Genomic DNA, 21,069 nt, shown 5'->3' on the forward strand with positions numbered 1-21,069 from the left:
CTTCTTATTTGTCTGCCTTCTCAAATAAGCTTTAGTGGAGATTCATCAGTTCATGGATATTGATCTCCTCTGGGCTCTTGGGGGGGATAAATATTACTGGCTAATTATTTTTCTTCTTTTTCCGATAATTATTTCGAGATTTTATACTCATTCTCCCTGCAGCTTGCATGGCACTCACTACAAAGAACTCGCGTAATTTTGACAGAAAATTTCTGGAGGTTTCCACTTCAACATTTTCCGAAAAATCTACTAAACCAAACCATCATCTCCATATCCTCATCTTCACTGTCCTTTCCATCTTGTTGATCCTCTTTTGTGCGGTATCGATATCATCAGATGATTCATCAGCTAGGGCTGCTTCAATGATAATTCCGATATCTAGGAGGCAGCTTCTTTCTTCAACAATGAATAGTTTCAATACTAAAAAGGTGAATGGTGATAAATCTACTGATCTACCAGCTTCGAAGAGCAACCGAAAAGCCAAATTCGAAGGAGATGCTCATGAAGTTCCTAGCGGACCAAACCCTATCTCCAACAGGTAAACAGACAGATAAATAAGCGTAAGGAGGATAATTTGGTTGCACTGCAGGCTTTGAGGCTGCGTTATAAATGTGCTCCCAACAGATATCATTTATGGCGATCATCATCGATTACCAAGCTTGTCCTTATAAGTTAGGAGTTTGTTATCTTTGTTTCATATGGTTGGCATCAGCTTTAATTTTCTTCTCTCTTTTTTTTCCTTCTAGAAATGTATACAAAAGATACTCTATTTAAATTTATATATTTTATTTGTGTAACCATCTTTATGTAGATGATGATCCTGGTGGAGGTGTTATATATTTATTATGTAGAGTTCTGGGACTTATGGCTGATCGATAATTTTCCGCATATATAATTTTTTTTAATAATATGCTTAATATTTGTTTCACATTTATGTGTGTTGTTCTCTGTGATTCTTGCAGTATGTTGGATCACACTCATTTAAAAAACATTTCTTGGTATTTATTCGTGATAAGTATGCTGTAATAATTATCCGTCGGGTTCGATTCGAACCTGGTACCATGATAACGAGGAACAAATGGTATAGTATGAAGTTGAGAGAGAGGGGAAGGAATATATGTGATGAAAAACAGCTAGCAATGTAGGGGCAGCTGTGAGTAAGATGCTGATCAGATCTGATATTGCTGGTGTAATAGTGAAAAAGGGAAAGTCCCTAGCTTTAACTTTGTATTTCCTCCGTTTCAAAATAGTTGTCCGATCTGATTTTTGCACTCCTATTTCAAAGTATACAGAATAACTTCACAGATCATTTTTTAAAATTCCTTTTCCCTTAAACATCTTTTAAAAAATAATAATTAATAAAATTATCCGATCAATACATCTTAAAATACGTGTATAAAATCATGAGTTGGACCTAGATATCTTGTACTGCAACCAACATTATTTGAAATTCCTCTGATGGCCTTTTACTTTAAATTTGTCCTCACAATCAAGCGCGGCTCCCAATAAAGCTGATGAAAATCAAACATATTGAATTGATAATAATCATGATTCTATGATTTCATAACAATAGTGTAACAAACAGTAACTGTTTAGTTCCCTGTTATTGAACAATCATGCATTTTCACTTAGCTTCATCATTGTGTTTTTCTTCTGTTCATGTTTTTTGGTTTCTTGCAGCAAATGGAGTCTCTGCTAACTCATCTGTCAACACTTAGTGCGTGTATTTATATGTCTCCTCATTCACGTATTTATTTACATGTTATACTCCCTCCGTCCCAGATTACATGAAAAGTCCGATAACAAAAATCTTATGAGCGGTTTAAACAAAATTTCTTGAGTAATCAGATGGGAAAACTAGTCAAGTAAGCTTGTTGGAGATAGTTATAGATCAGAAGAATCAATATCTGCTCATTAGCAGAACTCTTTCTGAAACATACAAGTTCGGAAATGGGAATCAGGAATGGACTTTTTTTTTTTTTTTTGAATAAAATCGAACTTGCATTAGATAATAGAATCTAGCTCCAACGAGTGAACAATGAGATTAGGAGGAGTGACAACCCACTCTCCTACGTCTGCCTACGTCTGTCATAGAATAAGCAGCCTGTGCTAGGACGTGGGCTACATTATTCGCAGAACGAAAAGCAAAACGAAATAGCACTTGATTTATGTGCTTACTTAAACCAATACAATCAGTGACAATTGTGTCAAACAAAGAATTCCCCGGGCTGCCATTGCAAGTAGCAGCTAATGCGTAGCAATCAGTTTCAAACTCACACTTCTGGTAGCCTTTCTTTATAACCCAGGCCAAAGCTTCTTTAAGGGCCAAGGCCTCAGCTTCCCGCGGATTCCATTTACCTGGAAGTTTCAGAACATGAGCTGCAACAAAGCCCCCTTGATCATCTCTGACTACTGCTGCGACTCCAATTCCACCAAGCATGAACACTGCTGCGTCAACATTTACTTTAAACCATCCCATTGACGGCTTCGACCACACCCTGTCCCCATTCACTCCTGTAACTGACATACTCCCTTCTCTCGCCTGCACCTCTGTCCATTCTCGAATTAAGCCCTTGGCTGTGTTCCACACCCCAAAAATAGAACCATTCGCATGATTCCAAACCCATTTGTTTCGACGGTGCCATAAGCTCCAGCACAGCATTGCCACTTCTAAGCACTGATCTTTAGGTTAATTTCATAATTACTTCATGGTTAATACGCAGTCCTGAGTCCTAACATATTACAGTATAGATGAAAATCTTCTTTCAGGTCTAAGTGATTAAGAGTTTATCCTCTGTCATCCCAGATCCTGGGTTCGATCCTAGCTCAACTCGAGAATTTCTTAGAACAGGTACTCATTTGTTGAGGCTATAAGCCATATTAGTCAAAAAAAAAAAAAAAAGAGCACACAAATTTCCTTAAGCCGGTTCCTGATTGCGGATGAGTTGCCTACAATACTAAACCTGCAGTGTATTCATAAAGCTCGACTACGCCACATATAAACTATGATCCCTGGTTGTCTTAATGCATCAGCTTCCTCAATAGGTAGCAATCAAGAGAACTCTGCACTGACTGTTTCACTTCTCTTCAACATAAATGGCATCCTTGGCCTTAGTGTCCTAGATTTTGATTTTTGTGGTGTCTTGCAGTACTAAGTGCTTGAACTTCGCCTTTAACCAATATACTATACGAAGCTCGCTTAAGTCACCATAAGCGTCTGGATACTGCCCTGTCTTGCTCTGCTTACTGGAGTCTACTACCACCCCTAACCACCTTGTTTTCACATTTGCCGCTTACACCATTTTTTATTTTTGGGCTCACTTTATCCCCCGAACTCCTAATTAACTACTCTACTAAGAGTCTGTTATTAAAATTAAAGATTATAATCTATATCAATCCCCATAAACTTTTCTGTTTGTAACAGAGGACATAACTAATTCATGACTTATTCAAGGACGGAACTTAAAACAAAGATAATTAGACGGATAGTAGCTATCTAAATTTATAGAAAATGATAGTCAATCTGTAAGCTAGAACTCAGAATTTAAAAAAGAACAATTATTCATGTACTGAAATCACAATTCACAAGTAATACCTCCGCAACCATATCCATGAAAAACTTCATTCAAAAGCAAAAATAGCTAATTAGTTGCTTCTCGTACTTCATTTAATTGAAAACAAGGCTCTCAGGAGAGCAAATGACATATACTAAACATAAATACGCGACAGCCACAGTAATACCAGAAATTAGACAGCTATTGCATACCAATTTATTTTAGAAGCTCAAATTCTTGAAAACCTTCGGGTGAAACAAGGCTCTCGGTGTACTTATTTTAGAAGCTCAAATTCTTGAAAACCTTCGGGTGAAACAAGGCTCTCGGTGTACTTGACAAGTGAACTGAACCATCCAACAGGAGCGGGTGAAAGAAGCTTCTTGACATCTTTCTTTTTGTAGTCATAAAAGATGTGTCCATCATCAGCTTTTGCTACAAATTGCCCAGCACCCAGATAAATATATACCCAATCTATCTTCACATCACCCTCAAAATTGAACTTCTTAGTCCAAGCCACTTTGTCATCACAAACATTATCCAACGTCCATAGACTAAGACCTGATCCATCGACGGCCTTAAAGATCACTGCAGCAGAACCTTCAAAATCCAAAACATCTGATATTGGATACTGCACGTCCTCCGGTAAGGGATAGTGATATGCTCTAAACACCTCTTTATCCAAATCAAATGATAGTAATTCATAAGCACATTCAAAATATAATACCCCGGTTTTGAGATCATGAACACACTTTGAATTTGTGTAAAGCTCTATATTCCCCAGGTCTGCAGGAACTTTGAGCTCTTTGAAATTACCAGTTTTCAAAGAATACATATCTGCTATTAGGTCATCACAATAATCAGCTCCAAATGTTAACCTAAACTCAACTGAAAACCTAAGAAGCTTGTAGTCATCACAAGTAGAATCATAAACAAATACGAAATCAATTGCTTCCCCTCGTCCTTCCGGAAACACACAAAGTTTTTTCAACTGCCTGCTCAAAGGATTCCATAAGTACACAACATTAGCACATTGTTCAACAAGACAAACAAGACCATTACAAGAACATATCCACCTAACCCAAAGTGTAACATGGAGCCTGACAGATTCTTCGAGAGTATCGAGATAGAGATGATAAAATTTTCTGTCAAGAAGGACAAGGGTGGCTGGTTTTTTCTGAGAATTGGTGAGGTGAGTATCGATAAATTGTTGGTCCGATATTATGGATAGCCATGACTTGCAAACTGAACGGAACCGGAGCAGTGATTTCACGGGTAAATATGAAAGTATTTCGAAGATAAGGTCTTGTGGGAAGTGATAACTACAACCTGATGCCATTGATCAGGCCAAATCTTTGGAACTGAAGCTGGAAGAACCAATACACTTTATAAAACCCTAATATTGGCGAACAAGATATTCGTCTATTATAATTTTGATCGGTCAAATTGAATATACTGAAATTTACATTTATTATATAACTGAAAAAAATTTTAAAAAATTATATCACTATAAAGTATATCTTGTCCACTTAAATATACAATTTTAGATTTTAAAAATAATAAATTGATAATTAAAAATTGATCAAACTCCTTAAAAACTAACGGGGTTGTATTGTATTGAGATTTTAAAGCATTTTTTTTCCATTTATGAAATCCGAAGGTATTAGATTGAGATTGTTTAAAATCCATTAAAATCTTACGTATTCAATTAGGATTTTAAATTATATTACAAAATATGGTGGTATTCAGTTAGGATTTTAAATCATACTTTAAATATTCCAATCGAATTCAATTGGGATTGTTTAAAATCTATTAAAATCTGATATTATTCAAATGCTTTTTTTTTTGATCAAATATTATTCAAATGCTGATGGATTTTTTTGGATTTCATAAAATAATGTCCTCAATGTTTTTTAAGTTTTTTGAAATCTCACCAAAATTCATGAAATTTTGAAGCATTGTGCTTAAATCTTATCAACTCTACAACATTTTATCAAGAATCTACACAAAATCAAAATCACATACAATCTATTAAAATTTATAAACTAAAAATAATCCATTACGCCCCGATAAAAATGAACATATAAAAGAGACCATGGGAGTATATTCAAGTGATATATCCTTTCCACCTTGCGAATTTCATATTAGTATTTGATACATAATAATAGTAAAAGATATTTATGTATAATATTTAAATATAAAATAAAATTTGTATATCGATGTTTTTTATTTGTGTAGGTTTTACAAATAAAATATAACTTACTTCTTTATATTTATAATAAAATAAAAATAGGTTTTCTAAAAATTAAAATAAAAGCACGTTTCTAAATTTCAAATAGAAGTAAATTTTGTAATTAATTACGACTTGAGATTCTTTATATCACGATATAAATACGAATTTTTAGAGTTTATTCTATAAACTTTAAAATTTTTAATATATATAATATTTAAATTTGAAAATAATTTATAATCGTTTTTTAGTTTTTAGAACCATTGTTTAACAACCATTTTTTAGGGGCGGATTGCGAATTAAAAGAAGAATCTGATAATAAAAAATTTATGAACGGTTTAAAGAAAATTTATTGAGTTAAAAGAAATTTTATTTATGGTTGAAGGTGAAATTTTTTTTTGGATTGTTCCCCGATGTATTCCATTCAAAATGGGATCATACATTTTAGGCAAGTAATATTTTCTAGTCTTATCATTACACAATTTAGTACTTTTTTCGAGTATATCTAGAGAAAAAAATCTGGTATCTAGAACCTCAATTCTATTTAAAAACTCGTTGTTTAAGTTGTTATTTTTGTGTTGGTTAGTATAAACCCAATGATTGTATAGTTCAGCTGAAGAGAGTTTTTCTAGTGTGGAGATATGTAAAAGAGATTCTTTCTTTTCCATCACTTCGGCATGTATAAAAAAAAAATTGTGACATTTCTTTTCTTGTAGTCCTTTCAAATCTATTATTTTTATGTATCGTAATGGGCGATTCCATCGTTTATAATTGATAAGAAAGGTCAGAAGAGGTTTTTCAAACGCCCATCGTTTATAACCGATAAGAAAGGTCAGAAGAGGTTTTTCAAACCAGAAGAGGTGAAAATAGTTATAGATCAGAAGAATCAGTATCTGCTCGTTAGCAGAACTCTTTCTGATACATAGAGTTCTGGGAAGGGGAATCGCAAGTAATACCTCTGCAACCATATCCATGAAAACTTCATTCAAATAAAAACAGAGCTAATTAGTTTTACTTCTCGTCCTGTGATTAATTGAACACAATGCTCTCAGGCAAGCAAAGGACAAATCCTATAAAGGAAAAAGCGCAAAAAAGCCATTAGCAATACCAGAAATCAGACCACTATTGCTTACCAATTTATGTTAGAAGCTCAAATCCTTGAAATACTTCGAGTGAAACAAGGCTCTCGGTGTACTTGACAACTGAATTGAACTGTCCAACAGGAGCGGGTGAAAGAAGCTTCTTGACATCTTTCTTTTTATAGTCATAAAAGATGTGTCCATCATCATTTTTTGCTACAAATTGCCCAACACCCAAATGAAGAAATACACAATTTATCTTCACATCAGCCTCAATATTGAACTTCTTAGTCCAAGCCACTTTGTCGTCACAAACATCATCCAACGTCCATAGACTCAGAACTGATCCATCGACGGCCTCAAAGACCATTGCAGCAGAACCTTCAAAATCCAAAACATTTGATTTTGAATGCTGCACGTGGTCGGGAAAGGGATAGGGATATACTCCAAACACCTCTTTCTCCAAATCAAATGATATTTATTCATCCATACCTTCAAAATATAATACCCCGGTTTTGAGATCATGAAAACATTTTGAATTTGTGCGAACCTCTATATTCTTTACGTTGTCAGGAACATTGATCTCCTTAAAATTTCCATTTTTCGAAGAATACAAATCTGCTACTAGGCCATTAGCAATGTAATCCCTATCAGGAGGATAATAATATGTATGTAACACACAAAATGTAAGCCTAAGAAGCTTGTAGTCATTACAAGTAGAATCATAAACAAACATGAAAGCACTTTCATCCCAATCTCCTCGTCCTTTCGGGGAGCAAAGTTTACTCAACTGATGATTGGTCCACGGATTCCATAAGTACATAACATTACCATACTGTTCCGTAAGACAAACAATACCATTACAAGAACACATCCAACGAGCCCTACCATTGCGTTGTGGTGGAACATGGAGCCTGACAGATTCTTCACGAGTATCGACATAGACATTGTCAAAATCATTATCAAGGACTAGGGTGGCTGGTTTTTTCTGAGAATTGGTGAGGTGAGTATCGATAAATTGTTGGTCCGATATTATGGATAGCCATGACTTGCAAACTGAACAGAACCGGAGCAGTGATTTCACAGGTAAATATGAAAGTATTTCAAAGATAAGTTCTTGAGGGAAGTGATAACTACTTCTTAATGCCATTGATCAAGCCAAATCTTGAAACTGAAAATTGAAAGAACCGATGGACTTTATAAACCCTATCTTTATTTTGAAATCTTTCCGAATATGATAGAGTAATCACTTGAGCACAATTGATCAATATTTTTAAATTTTGTCCAGTAAGATAATCAGTTAAGCATAATTAAAGAGATTCAGTTATCCGTATCAATATATATATTTTGTGATCAGGGAGATTATAATACTTTAAGATCACAAATATTTTACTTTATCTCGAAAAAATTAAATATAATTATATATTTCACAAAGTAAAGTCTAACCATATATATAATATGATATATTAATTTTTCTATTACACATTTATGAATTGGATTATTCCTAAAAATTATATTTTGTTCAGTTATAAATTGTAAGCATTACTTATTTAGATATGAATTAAAATTTATTATAATTATTATATAAATAATAATTTTTAAGTAAAATTAGAATTTTACCAAAACTTGAGAATTAAAATAATATCCTAAAAAGCTAAAACCAGTGATTAGATCCCATGAGTCCCCCATTTCCTTAACATTTTTTTAGTTTTGAAATCTTGCTAAACATAAATAATAATCAGTTAAGCACTGTCTAAGATTATAACCATTGTCAAAGAAAAAAGAAAAAAGAATTACACATATCTTTATTAATATTTTATGAATTTTGAAATCTTATCTAATGTGCATAAGTGATGAGTTTTTCTTTTATATCTAAACACTGATCTATTATACCTTGTGAGCTATGTTATTCGTAGACCGTTAACAAATTTAGCTGATACTTCTCTCCCTTCCAAATCCTCCAATAAAGCCTTGCATTCCTCTTTCTATTACTCTTCAGACGACCAAGCAATAGCTTCGATCAGCGCTCTCATGTCACATTAATCTATACTATACTATAATAAGCCAAGATAAGTATAATTTGTAGTCCTACTTTTTGTTCCTATTTTTTGGTTTGATCGTTTTTTTTATCGACTATACTAATATTTTATTATCGTCCTCTATTAGAAGTCTACTCCTAACAATCAACAGAGTTTGGTTTGTACAAAACCAACTGCTACACATAACAACCCGGTATACAGCACCGTGCGAGCTGCTTTTTCCGTTGCCCTGCTTGCTTACTTTCTCTGTAAATTATACAATTCCAATTACTCCTCTGCTTCTTCTTCTTCTTCATATAATTAAACTAAAATTATATGGCCGCCCGTGCTTCGCACGGGTTATAGGTTATTATATACTTATATATAATAAGCGTAAGGGAGATAATTTGCGAGCTGCTTTTTCCGTTGCCCTGCTTGCTTACTTTCTCTGTAAATTATACAATTCCAATTACTCCTCTACTTCTTCTTCTTCTTCATATAATTAAATTAAAATTATATGGCCGCCCGTGCTTCGCACGGGTTATAGGCTATTATATACTTATATATAATAAGCGTAAGGGAGATAATTTGGTCGCATGGTCCTATGGTCCAAAAGCTTATCATCCGTTAGATCGTATATTGAACAAATAAGCACCGTTAAATTGGAACAAAATTAACTTCTGTTCTATAAGGCAACTGATATCTAATTGCAGGTTTATAATTCCTTTTCTGAATCCAAAACAAATTATGTTTCTCACGTGTTTATGATTGTTTTAATCCAAAATAAATATTTACTACCAGTTTTATTTGTAGAATCATATAAATCGCACCGTCATAATTCTTTTATAATATATTTTAAAATTAATAAGCCGGATTTATGTGAGTAACGAATACAAAAACTTTTTCTTAATCCAAAATAGTTTTTACCTTCTTATTGCATGTTTATGGTTCCTTTTCTTAATTCAAATCAAATTATTTTTATCAATTTTAATCTAGAACCATATAAATTTTTTGAAAAATATTTAAATCACATTATAATAATTCTAATATAAAATACATTTATAAATATAATCTAATAGGAGTTGGCGTAACATATTCTACTCAAAATATATTAAAATTTGATAGAAAGAATTTAATACCTTGACATGATACATACGAGAATAGGAATGGCTTCATTATAATAGTTTATTTGAAACCATTAATAGTTGTTATCGTGTATTTGCAACAGTTATAACTTACAAACAAGTCACAATTTCGAATTTTATTTTATTGAAAATTTTAATTTATTATTTATAAATTAAATTTTTTCACACTATTTAAAATATATTTAAAAAGATTCCGTGCCTTGCACGGGCTATAAGCTAGTAATAATAATAATGAAACCTCAAATTCGACTACAAATTTCCGACATGAATACGTATTCCAGACTTGGCAACAAATTGAAAAGTATACATATTTTTGACGAAACAAGTGTCCAAGTCCATGTGTCTATGTCCAAATATAGAGTCTTCGACACGAGTACTCGAAGGTTATACGAAGAGTACGAGTAACACAGTATTAAACCAGCAGTGTATTCATAAAGCTCGACTACATCGGTGGCAATCAAGAGAACTTAGGAACCCTTGGCCTTGGTGTCCTAGATTTTGGTTGTTTGGTCTCTTACAGTACCAAGTGCTTGAACTTAGGAACTATAATGCATTAAGTTATAGAATTATTTGGACTATGATTATGTTATAGAATTACAATCTCACTGATTCCACCACTCTAAGAGAGTATTAGTATTACGCGTTCCAACTCATATGAACAGATCGCCTTTTAACCAATACACTATATATACAAAGCTCGCTCAAGTCGCCATAAGCGTTTCAATTCTGTTCTTCTTGCTTTGCTTACTGGAGACTACTACCACCCCTAACCACCTTGTTTTAACATTTGCCGCTTACACCATTTTTCTGGACCAATGACAGTTTTATTTTCGGCCTCACTTTCTCCCCCAGACTCCTAATTAACTAGTCTACTAATAGTCTGTTATTAAAAACGAAGATTATAATTAATCTATATCAATCCCCATATACTTTTCTGTTTGTAACAGAGGATCACTTATTCAAGGACAGAACTTAAAACAAAGATAATTTGACCGATGGTAGCTATCTAACGGGGGTGTATTCGATGAGATTCTAATGGATTGTTTTTAGTTCATAGATTTTAATAGATTGTATGTGATTTTATACAAAATGATAGTCGATCTGTAAGCTACAACTCAGAATTTAAAAAAGAACAATTATTCATGTACTGAAATCGCAAGTAATACCTCTGCAACCATATCCATGAAAAACTTCATTCAAAAGCAAAAATAGCTAATTAGTTGCTTCTCGCACTGTGATTAATTGAACACAAGGCTCTCAGGCAAGCAAATGATAGAAAAAGAGCGAAAAAAATCCATGGTAATACCAGAAATTAGACCACTATTGCTTTCCAATTTAATTTAGAAGCTCAAATCCTTGAAATCCTTCAGGTGAAACAAGGCTCTCCGTGTACTTGACAACTGAACTGAAGTCTTCGAAATCTCCAGGGGGTAAAAGAAGCTTCTTGACATCTTTCTTTTTATAGTCATAAAAAAAGATGAGTCCCTCATCATTTTTTGCTACAAATTGCCCAGCACCCCAATACAGACATACCCAATCTATCTTCACATCAGCCTCAAAATTGAACTTCTTAGTCCAAGCCACTTTGTCGTCACAGACATTATCCAACGTCCATAGACTCAGAACTGATCCATCGACGGCCTCAAAGACCATTGCAGCAGAACCTTCAAAATCCAAAACATTTGATTTTGAATGCTGCACGTGGTCGGGAAAGGGAAAGGGATATACTCCAAACACCTCTTTATCCATATCAAATGATATTAATTCATCAAAACCTTCAAAATATAATACCCCGGTTTTGAGATCAAGAACACATTTTTCATTTGTGCCAAACGCTATATTCTTTAGGTTTTCAGGAACATTGATCTCCTTAAAATTTTCAGTTTTCGAAGAATACAATTCTGCTAATATTAGCTCATCAAAAGAATTTGTATATGACACTCTTGTAAGCCTAAGAAGCTTGTAGTCATTACAAGTAGAATCATAACCAAACACGAAGTCACTTAGGAGTACTTCCTGATCTTCTCGTCTTCTCCGGACAGTTAAAAGTTTTTTCAACTGCTTGGTCGCCGGATTCCATAAGTACATAACATTATTATGAAAATCACTGTCCGCAAGACAAACAAGACCACTACAAGAAGATATGCAATCAAACCTACCCTTGCTTGGAAGTTTGAGCCTGACAGATTCTTCGAGAGTATCAAGCTGATAGACACGGTGAAAATATTTATCAAGGATTAAGGGGGCTGGTTTTTTCTGAGAATTGGTGAGGTGAGCATTGATGAATTGTTGGTCCGATATTATGGATAGCCATGACTTGCAAACTGAACGGAACCGGAGCAGTGATTTCACGGGTAAATATGAAAGTATTTCGAAGATAAGGTCTTGAGGGAAGTGATAACTACAACTTGATGCCATGGAAGAACCGTAGACTTTATAAACCCTAATATAAGCAAACAAGGATAAAGTAGTGATATAACGAAAAGGATTCACGTATACTATACGTAGATTTTAACTTTGAATTTTTATTAACAACGGTGATCAGTTAGATATCCTTGTCAATGAGGAACTTATAACTCCTTCGTGTCCTTTAGGTGTTTGGTTGGAGAAGGGTATCAGGTTGGAATAATTAAGGAGTCGGGTTAAAATAGTATGAGTTTGAGGTATTAGATGTTTGATTGAGTCGTGCAATGATTGTATATAATGTTTACGAGTTATTAATTGTAATTAATTTAAAATATCATTAAATTAATATTTATATATATTTTGAGTCATTAATTTTATTTTATATTAATAATCTACATGAAATGATATAAATAGTATTAAAAACAAAAAGAAAAAAATTGATTCATGGAACCCATATTTCATACCTATCTCTTCCTTAGGTATGAAATCTCATACCTTGTGGTTCAAGAAATGAGTTTGATGAAAGAAATTTTACAACCAGATATGGCATACCAGAAAAACCCGAATGAAACGACCCCAAGAATACTAGCTGTCACGCCATTTATAGCACCTTTAATTTTATCGTTTATATTTTAAATTCAATTAAAATACAAATCTATTGTATTAAATTTTTTTAAATATTTTCACTTAATTGGGTAATAAGAAAATTGATTCGAACACGTTTACCGACCGGCTGATAAAACTTGACCGACTAATAATATTAATAATATTTCACTTTTAAGTAGAAAAAATATATGAAATTTATTATAAGAATTATATTTTATTTGTGAAACTGTTTTATTTGTAAACATTAAATTCTATATTTTATATTAAAACATTACATATAAATAATTTTTATTATTAAATTTTGACCTTTCATCAAATAATAAGATTTAAGAGTTTTAATATTCTGCAGTACTAAAAATTAATTTTATAATAATTAATATTTTCTGAAACTATTATTTACACATCCCATGATCCCAATCTAGTTTATTATGTATACATTAATCTAATTTCAAAAAAAAAGTATAAATTAAAATAAATTTTAGTTTTGGTAAATAAGTACATGAGTCGGTTTGGGCCGCTGAACAAGTTGGACATGGCCCACAAACAGTGTTTCAATTGCAATGAAATTGGGGTCAAATGGGCTGGACCATAATCTCTTGAAACCCAAAGTATGATTAACAGTTTAACAATATTGAGATTCCATATTTTCATGGAACTTACTTGCCTCCTAAATGAGTTAACTTATTCTTTTTATTTACCCATTGCTTCAGATATTTATTTTCTCGTGAAATGCTGAAGTATAGATAGTTCATATTTGTTAATCTGGTAATTTGTGCTTGATGGGTTGTTCTTATTAGCTCAAAGTTTTGAAATTTAAGAATTTTAAGCAAGTCCTTTGCTTGTTGCAAGTCAGGTAGGGTCTGAACTCTAAATTCGTTTAGCCTGTGGAATTTGTTGGTAATAGAGAGAGAGGGAGGGAGAGGGAGAGAGGAGGGAGAGGGAGGGAGGGAGAGGGAGAGAGAGAGAGAGAGAGAGGGAGAGGGAGAGGGAGAGGGAGGGGGAGGGAGGGAGAGGGAGAGGGAGAGGGAGAGAGAGAGAGAGAGAGAGAGAGAGAGAGAGAGGGGGGGGTGAGAGAGAAATGGAGAGAAAGAGAGAGACCTACTTGCCCTTCTGGAATTCTTAAAAGAGATGAGAAGTGAAGTTTGAAGGAGGGAAGGGAGGAGTTGAACTTGACCTATTTGGGTATCTTGAGATTCCTTTAATTAATTAGTAGCCCTCTGGATATTAATAGAGATGAGAAGTGAAGTTTGGAGATGGGGTTTAGGTTTGAGTTACATAGTGTTGGTTGCAATTATTTGGATTGCTTCTAGTTTTGTAGTTCAATCAGTTGTTGATTCTGGGGTTTCGCCATTTCTTATTACCTATACATGTAATTCATTGTTTGTGGTTTATTTACCCTTAGTGGAAATTGGACGGTGTTTGAAAGATATGTATAGTAGCTTAGTTTTCTGCAGAAAAGATGGTAGTTTGCTCAAGCGAAATGGGTCAGAAGAGGCTATTCTTCTTAGCGGAAGTGATAGTAATTATCAAGTTGAGAGTTTGAATCAAGGTGAGGTTGAAGAGAAATCAGAACCTCTTAATTGCGATGGTATTGTGGTTGGGACATTAGAATCGGATCAAACTGGTACATATGAAAATGTTGATGATGGTCTGGACGAGAGAGGACGGTGGACTCGGATTAGGGTGGCAAAAGTAAGCTTGTTAATATGCCCATTTTGGTTTCTCGCACAACTTACATTCAATTTTTCCCTAAAATATACTACAGTCACGGTAAGTAATTTAAAATTGTATTGTTCTAATATACTTTTTGCTTAATCTCTTCAGGGATGTTAACAATTTAATCCTTGTCTACAGTCCAACACCATCCTAAGCAGTGCTTCAAGTCTTTTCACGTTCCTTGTCTCTCTAGCTTTTTTGGGTGAGACATTCACTTTGGTAAAGCTGATTAGCGTCCTTCTTTGCATGGGAGGAACAATTATTGTTAGTTTGGGGGACTCAGAATCAGGATTGAGAAATGTTGCCTCAAAACCTCTTCTTGGGGATATCCTTGCTCTTATATCTGCTGCATTATATTCTGTGTATATTACACTTATTCGTAAACATATACCTGATGATGACGTTGGAAATCACGGGCATGTTAGTATGGCACAAGTCCTTGGATTTCTTGGGCTGTTCAACCTTCTGATTTTTCTGCCTGTTGCACTGGCACTCAATTTCACCAAGTTGGAGCCTTTTAGTATGCTCACTTGGAAGCAGTTTGGCCTGATTGTCGGAAAAGGTATGTTTCCCTAGTAGCCTTGTCATTTATATTTGAAATTCCTACACATTTTAGTCCTGGTCAAATGATAATCTTTATATTGAAAATCGTGGTTGTAGATGTTATATTCAATTGAGGTATGTTGTGTGGTAAAAGTGAGCCAATTTTCACATATAAGATTGTGCGAACAGACTTATCACATTGCTTTTTGATCAACTCTTTCAATTTTCATCTACCTCTTTCTTATTCCTTATAAAATGTAGACTCTTTCATCATGTGGAATTTTCTACGTCTGGAACCTTTTTACTTTTCATCATGAAGGTCAAATTATGTTATGGACATCTTACGGAACCAAAACTAATGTCAAAATGGTTGTCTTGGTTTTCCTGGAAAAATGAGAGGATAATTTTAGCAGAAGGCCTTTTCTAATCCACCCAAACGTCGACCTTCTAGATGGTAGGCAAAACTCGTTAAAGTCTAAGCTGTATACCTGATATTTATCTATTGTTTGGTAGAAACAGATGAAATACTGGAAATGGCAATAACATGTTTCCACCCCATAAATATTTAAAATAGAAAACTCTATAATCCAAATCTTCCTGTCATTGTTACTCCTTCAACAACTACTTGCTCCAACTTAATTACAGGATAAGATGCAACGATTGACATGCACATGAAGTTCATACTTCTTCTGTTTGTGTTCTGTTTGTATTGTTTTATATAAATTATTTGATTTGTGAAGTAAAGTCATTTCATTTCATTAGGTTTGATAGACAATGTTTTAAGCGATTACCTGTGGGCCAAGGCTGTTCTTCTCACGACGACAACAGTAGCAACAGCAGGACTCACAATTCAAGTCCCTTTAGCTGCTCTTGTGGATTCAGTGACAGGAAATGCACCGCATACTATGGATTATGTGGGGGCTGCTGCTGTCTTGGTCGGTTTTGTGGGCATTAACATCCCATCAGGCACATTCTCAAGATCCCTAGTATCACTTGAATAATGCAAATTGCTGGTCTACTAATCAATATCTCCTTGAAGAAAATCTACAAGACTACTCTAATTCGGTTAAATTTGTATGATTGCAGGAATTTTTGCCTGTTCTGTTTTATCTTTCTATCAATATTCTGCAAATGTACTTTGATTTAACACTTCCTCAATGTATATTTCTTAATCCATAGATCACAAATTACTGCACAATAAATGTTGATCATTGTAACTATTTTTCTGAGTTCAACTCGAATATCTGGTTTGAGCTCAACTCAAAATTCAAATATTTATCCGGCTCAAATAGCACGTGAGCTATTTGAGCCAAATAGCTCACGTGAGCTCAAATTGCTCACTTTGTCGTCACAAACATCATCCAACGTCCATAGACTCAGAACTGATCCATCGACGGCCTCAAAGACCATTGCAGCAGAACCTTCAAAATCCAAAACATTTGATTTTGAATGCTGCACGTGGTCGGGAAAGGGATAGGAATATACTCCAAACACCTCTTTCTCCAAATCAAATGATATTAATTCATCCATACCTTCAAAATATAATACCCCGGTTTTGAGATCATGAAAACATTTTGAATTTGTGCGAACCTCTATATTCTTTACGTTGTCAGGAACATTGATCTCCATAAAATTTCCATTTTTCGAAGAATACAAATCTGCTACTAGGCCATTAGCAATGTAATCCCTATTAGGAGGATAATAATATGTATGTACTCCCTCCGTCCCAGTCAATTCTATACAGTTTCTTTTTTGGGAAATCCCATCAATTCTATACATTCCAAAAATAGTAACTTTTAATAATATAAAACACTATTACACCTACTACTTTCTTCAACTATCTTCATTCTATAATAATATAAACACTATTAAACCCACTACTTTCCTCCACTATCTCAAATCTATCATTAAATATAAATGGGTCCCACCACTTTACCCACTTTTCCTCTAACTCTACTCACTTTTTACACTTTTTCTTGGTATCCGTGTCCAAACCATTTGTATATAAATGATTGGGACGGAGGGAGTAACACACAAAATGTAACCCTAAGAAGCTTGTAGTCATTACAAGTAAAATCATAAACAAACACGAAAGCACTTTCATCCCAATCTCCTCGTCCTTTCGGGTCACAAAGTTTACTCAACTGATTGGTCCACGGATTCCATAAGTACATAACATTACCATATTGTTCCGTAAGACAAACAATACCATTACAAGAACACATCCAACGAGCCCTACCATTGCGTTGTGGTGGAACATGGAGCCTGACAGATTCTTCACGAGTATCGACATAGACATTGTCAAAATCATTATCAAGGACTAGGGTGGCTGGTTTTTTCTGAGAATTGGTGAGGTGAGTATCGATAAATTGTTGGTCCGATATTATGGATAGCCATGACTTGCAAACTGAACGGAACCGGAGCAGTGATATCACAGGTAAATATGAAAGTATTTCAAAGATAAGTTCTTGAGGGAAGTGATAACTACTTCTTAATGCCATTGATGATCAGGCCAAATCTTGATTCAGATATTGAGATATTCTTATTAATATTTTTAAGTTTTGAAAATTTGCGAAAGACTTGAAAAAATCTGGATGTTATTATCAGTTAGGCATAATTAAAGAGATTCAGATATCCGTATCAATATTTTGTGATCAGGGAGATTATAATAATTTAAGATCACAAATATTTTACTTTATCTCGAAGAAATTAAATTTAATTATATATTTCACAAATTAAAGTCTAACCATATATATAATATGATATATTAATTTTCTATTACACATTTATGAATTGGATTATTCCTAAAAATTATATTTTGTTCAGATATAAATTGTAAGCATTACTTATTTAGATATGAATTTAAATTTATTATAATTATTATATAAATAATAATTTTTAAGTAAAATTAGAATTTTACCAAAACTTGGGAATTGAAATAATATCTTAAAAAGCTAAAACCAGTGATTAGATCCCATGAGTCCCCCATTTCCTTAACATTTTTTTAATTTTGAAATTTTGCTAAACATGAATAATAATCAGTTAAGCACGGTCTAAGATTATAACCATTGTCAAAGAAAAACGAATTACATATATCTTTATTAATATTTTATGAATTTTGAAATCTTATCTAATGTGCATAAGTAATGAGTTTTTCTTTTATATCTAAACACTGATCCATTATACCTTGTGTGTGAGCTATGTTGTTCGTAGACCGTTAACAAATTTAGCTGACACTTCTCTCCCTTCCAAATCTTCCAATAAAGCCTTGCATTCCTCTCTCTATTACTCTTCAGACGACCAAGCAATAGCTTCGATCAGCGCTCTCATGTCACATTAATAATAATAATAATGAAACCTCAAATTCGACTACAAATTTCCGACATGAATACGTATTCCAGACTTGGCAACAAATTGAAAAGTATACATATTTTTGACGAAACAAGTGTCCAAGTCCATGTGTCTATGTCCAAATATCGAGTCTTCGACACGAGTACTCGAAGGTTATATGAAGAGTACGAGTAACACAGTATTAAACCAGCAGTGTATTCATAAAGCTCGACTACATCGGTGGCAATCAAGAGAACTCTGCACTGATTGATTCAATTCTCTTCAACATAAATGGCACCCTTGGCCTTGGTGTCCTAGATTTTGGTTGTTTGGTGTCTTACAGTACCAAGTGCTTGAACTTAGGAACTATAATGCATTAAGTTATAGAATTATTTGGACTATGATTATGTTATAGAATTACAATCTCACTGATTCCACCACTCTAAGAGAGTATTAGTATTACGCGTTCCAACTCATAAGGACATATCGCCTTTCAATCCCCATATACTTTTCTGTTTGTAACAGAGGATCACTTGTTCAAGGACAGAACTTAAAACAAAGATAATTTGACCGATGGTAGCTATCTAAATTTATACAAAATGATAGTCGATCTGTAAGCTTCAACTCAGACTTTAAAAAAGAACAATTATTCATGTACTGAAATCGCAAGTAATACCTCTGCAACCATATCCATGAAAAACTTCATTCAAAAGCAAAAATAGCTAATTAGTTGCTTCTCGTGCTGTGATTAATTGAACACAAGGCTCTCAGGCAAGCAAATGACAATTGCTATAAAGAAAAAAGCGCAAAAAAAAAAATCCATAGGTATACCAGAAATTAGACCACTATTGCTTTCTAATTTAATTTAGAAGCTCAAATCCTTGAAATCCTTCAGGTGAAACAAGGCTCTCCGTGTACTTGACAACTGAACTGAACTCTTCGAAATCTCCAACATGAGGGGGTAAAGGTAAAAGAAGCTTCTTGACATCTTTCTTTTTATAGTCATAAAAAAAGATGAGTCCCTCATCATTTTTTGCTACAAATTGCCCAGCACCCCGATACAGACATACCCAATCTATCTTCACATCAGCCTCAAAATTGAACTTCTTAGTCCAAGCCATTTTGTCGTCACAGACATTATCCAACGTCCATAGACTCAGAACTGATCCATTGACGGCCTCAAAAACCATTGCAGCAGAACCTTCAAAGTCCAAAACATTTGATTTTGAATGCTGCACGTGGTCGGGAGAGGGATAGGGATATACTCCAAACACCTCTTTATCCATATCAAATGATATTAATTCATCAGTGCTGTTAAAGTATATGTTAAAGTAGTACTTGTACTGTAGCAACCTTGGCCTCCAAGTTCTTCACTGTAGCAACACTGCTTTAGTACTGTAGCAACCGTAGGCTGCAAGGTAGTTTGCTCTATTTAAGTAGTTCATTTCCTTTGTAATAACCAAGCTGAACACTCCATATCAATATACAAGAGTCATAGTTTGTTCTTCTCTTAACATTGATGTTCAGTTTCACCATCTATATGCTCACATTGCTTATACAATATATGTAACCAATCTTCGGTTATCTATATACATACACAAGCAGAGCATCCCCGTGTCCGATTTCTACATGGTATCAGAGCTATAGGCTCCTGATCTTCTCTGTTCCGCTGTCACCAAAATCAAGCTGACAAAACACACTTGAAGTTTGGCCGGCAGTTTCTTTGCAAGCTTTGGCTGAGAACTCCGGCAGGTACTTCGTATTTTGTCCGGCTGTAATTATTTACACCACTGAATCATTCCATCATCCTTCCTGATTTCCCCCACTCATCTGGTGTCACCAGCTCTTTGTGACATTAAATCAAACACCTTGTGTGCCGAATCAGAAAGGTGCATAATCATCACCTTTTCCACACCCATATCAGCCACAATACACAAAACAACGAATATCACTTATTCGATTTCATCGATATCTCACCCACTACCGAGTTAGCTCACCCAGTCAACTCACTCATTCTCCTCCGGCCAGACGCCATTTCTGTCCGGCGAACCCCATCCTTGCAAGTCTCACCGCTATTTTTATCTCTGCCTTTTTTTTCTTTGCACGCTGCTGCATATTATTAGGGCTTCAGACATATATTTTGTTCTGGGCTAGCACCAAAAGAAACCTTGTTTAGTTTTATTTGGGCCACACCAATTCAGCCCAAGTAAAATATACGAGCAGGTTTTCTTGTTTTCTAGCAAAACATTCAATTTAGTACATGATCTTTTTCAAATATTCTAAGTTGAACCTTGTTGTTTTCCTTAGCTTATTTCTAAGCCCCTGTACTTCTAAATTTTTCCAATCAAGTTCCTGAAGTTTACAAGTTTTTCACTCAAGTCCTTTCACTTGCGAAGATGGAAAGAGAAAATAGTTCCTCGATTCAAACAATCTTAATTGGCTCGA

General features: G+C 34.2%; 6 protein-coding genes across 7 annotated transcripts; 1 reads left to right on the top strand and 5 right to left on the bottom strand.

Annotated features, from left to right (window-relative positions):
- Nucleotides 1-2,044: 2,044 nt before the first annotated feature.
- LOC108212974 (uncharacterized) lies at nucleotides 2,045-2,662 on the bottom strand. The gene has a single exon (XM_017384688.2). It carries the CDS (start codon nucleotides 2,660-2,662, stop codon nucleotides 2,045-2,047), a length of 618 nt encoding a protein of 205 aa, XP_017240177.2.
- Nucleotides 2,663-2,913: 251 nt separating this feature from the next.
- Nucleotides 2,914-4,958, bottom strand: LOC108213679 (F-box/kelch-repeat protein At2g43270-like). Its single transcript, XM_064090275.1, has 2 exons — nucleotides 3,858-4,958; nucleotides 2,914-3,799 (listed from the first exon to the last, which is right to left on the bottom strand). Exons 1-2 carry the CDS (start codon nucleotides 4,888-4,890, stop codon nucleotides 3,771-3,773), a joined length of 1,062 nt encoding a protein of 353 aa, XP_063946345.1. The 5' UTR covers nucleotides 4,891-4,958; the 3' UTR covers nucleotides 2,914-3,770.
- A 1,960-nt stretch (nucleotides 4,959-6,918) lies between these two features.
- On the bottom strand, nucleotides 6,919-8,010 carry LOC108212975 (F-box protein At3g17710-like). The gene is made up of 2 exons (XM_017384689.2): nucleotides 7,353-8,010; nucleotides 6,919-7,241 (listed from the first exon to the last, which is right to left on the bottom strand). Exons 1-2 carry the CDS (start codon nucleotides 8,008-8,010, stop codon nucleotides 6,919-6,921), a joined length of 981 nt encoding a protein of 326 aa, XP_017240178.2.
- A 3,250-nt stretch (nucleotides 8,011-11,260) lies between these two features.
- LOC108212976 (putative F-box protein At4g09190) lies at nucleotides 11,261-12,625 on the bottom strand. The gene has a single exon (XM_017384690.2). It carries the CDS (start codon nucleotides 12,439-12,441, stop codon nucleotides 11,359-11,361), a length of 1,083 nt encoding a protein of 360 aa, XP_017240179.2. The 5' UTR covers nucleotides 12,442-12,625; the 3' UTR covers nucleotides 11,261-11,358.
- Nucleotides 12,626-14,047: 1,422 nt separating this feature from the next.
- LOC108215237 (uncharacterized vacuolar membrane protein YML018C-like) lies at nucleotides 14,048-16,546 on the top strand. Of its 2 annotated transcripts, none has more exons than XM_017387645.2 (3): nucleotides 14,048-14,727; nucleotides 14,890-15,313; nucleotides 16,057-16,546. In XM_017387645.2, the coding sequence occupies exons 1-3, from the start codon at nucleotides 14,269-14,271 to the stop codon at nucleotides 16,293-16,295; spliced, it is 1,122 nt and encodes a 373-aa protein (XP_017243134.1). In that variant the 5' UTR covers nucleotides 14,048-14,268; the 3' UTR covers nucleotides 16,296-16,546. The 2 variants fall into 2 exon arrangements, with proteins under 2 accessions (XP_017243134.1, XP_017243133.1); XM_017387644.2 differs by having other exon boundaries at nucleotides 14,049-14,805; nucleotides 16,057-16,543.
- A 32-nt stretch (nucleotides 16,547-16,578) lies between these two features.
- LOC108212977 (putative F-box protein At4g09190) lies at nucleotides 16,579-17,795 on the bottom strand. The gene is made up of 2 exons (XM_064090205.1): nucleotides 17,383-17,795; nucleotides 16,579-17,065 (listed from the first exon to the last, which is right to left on the bottom strand). Exons 1-2 carry the CDS (start codon nucleotides 17,793-17,795, stop codon nucleotides 16,579-16,581), a joined length of 900 nt encoding a protein of 299 aa, XP_063946275.1.
- Nucleotides 17,796-21,069: the final 3,274 nt, after the last annotated feature.

Source organism: Daucus carota, chromosome 3 (genome assembly GCF_001625215.2).
Source record: "Daucus carota subsp. sativus chromosome 3, DH1 v3.0, whole genome shotgun sequence".
Taxonomy (NCBI): Eukaryota; Viridiplantae; Streptophyta; class Magnoliopsida; order Apiales; family Apiaceae; genus Daucus; species Daucus carota.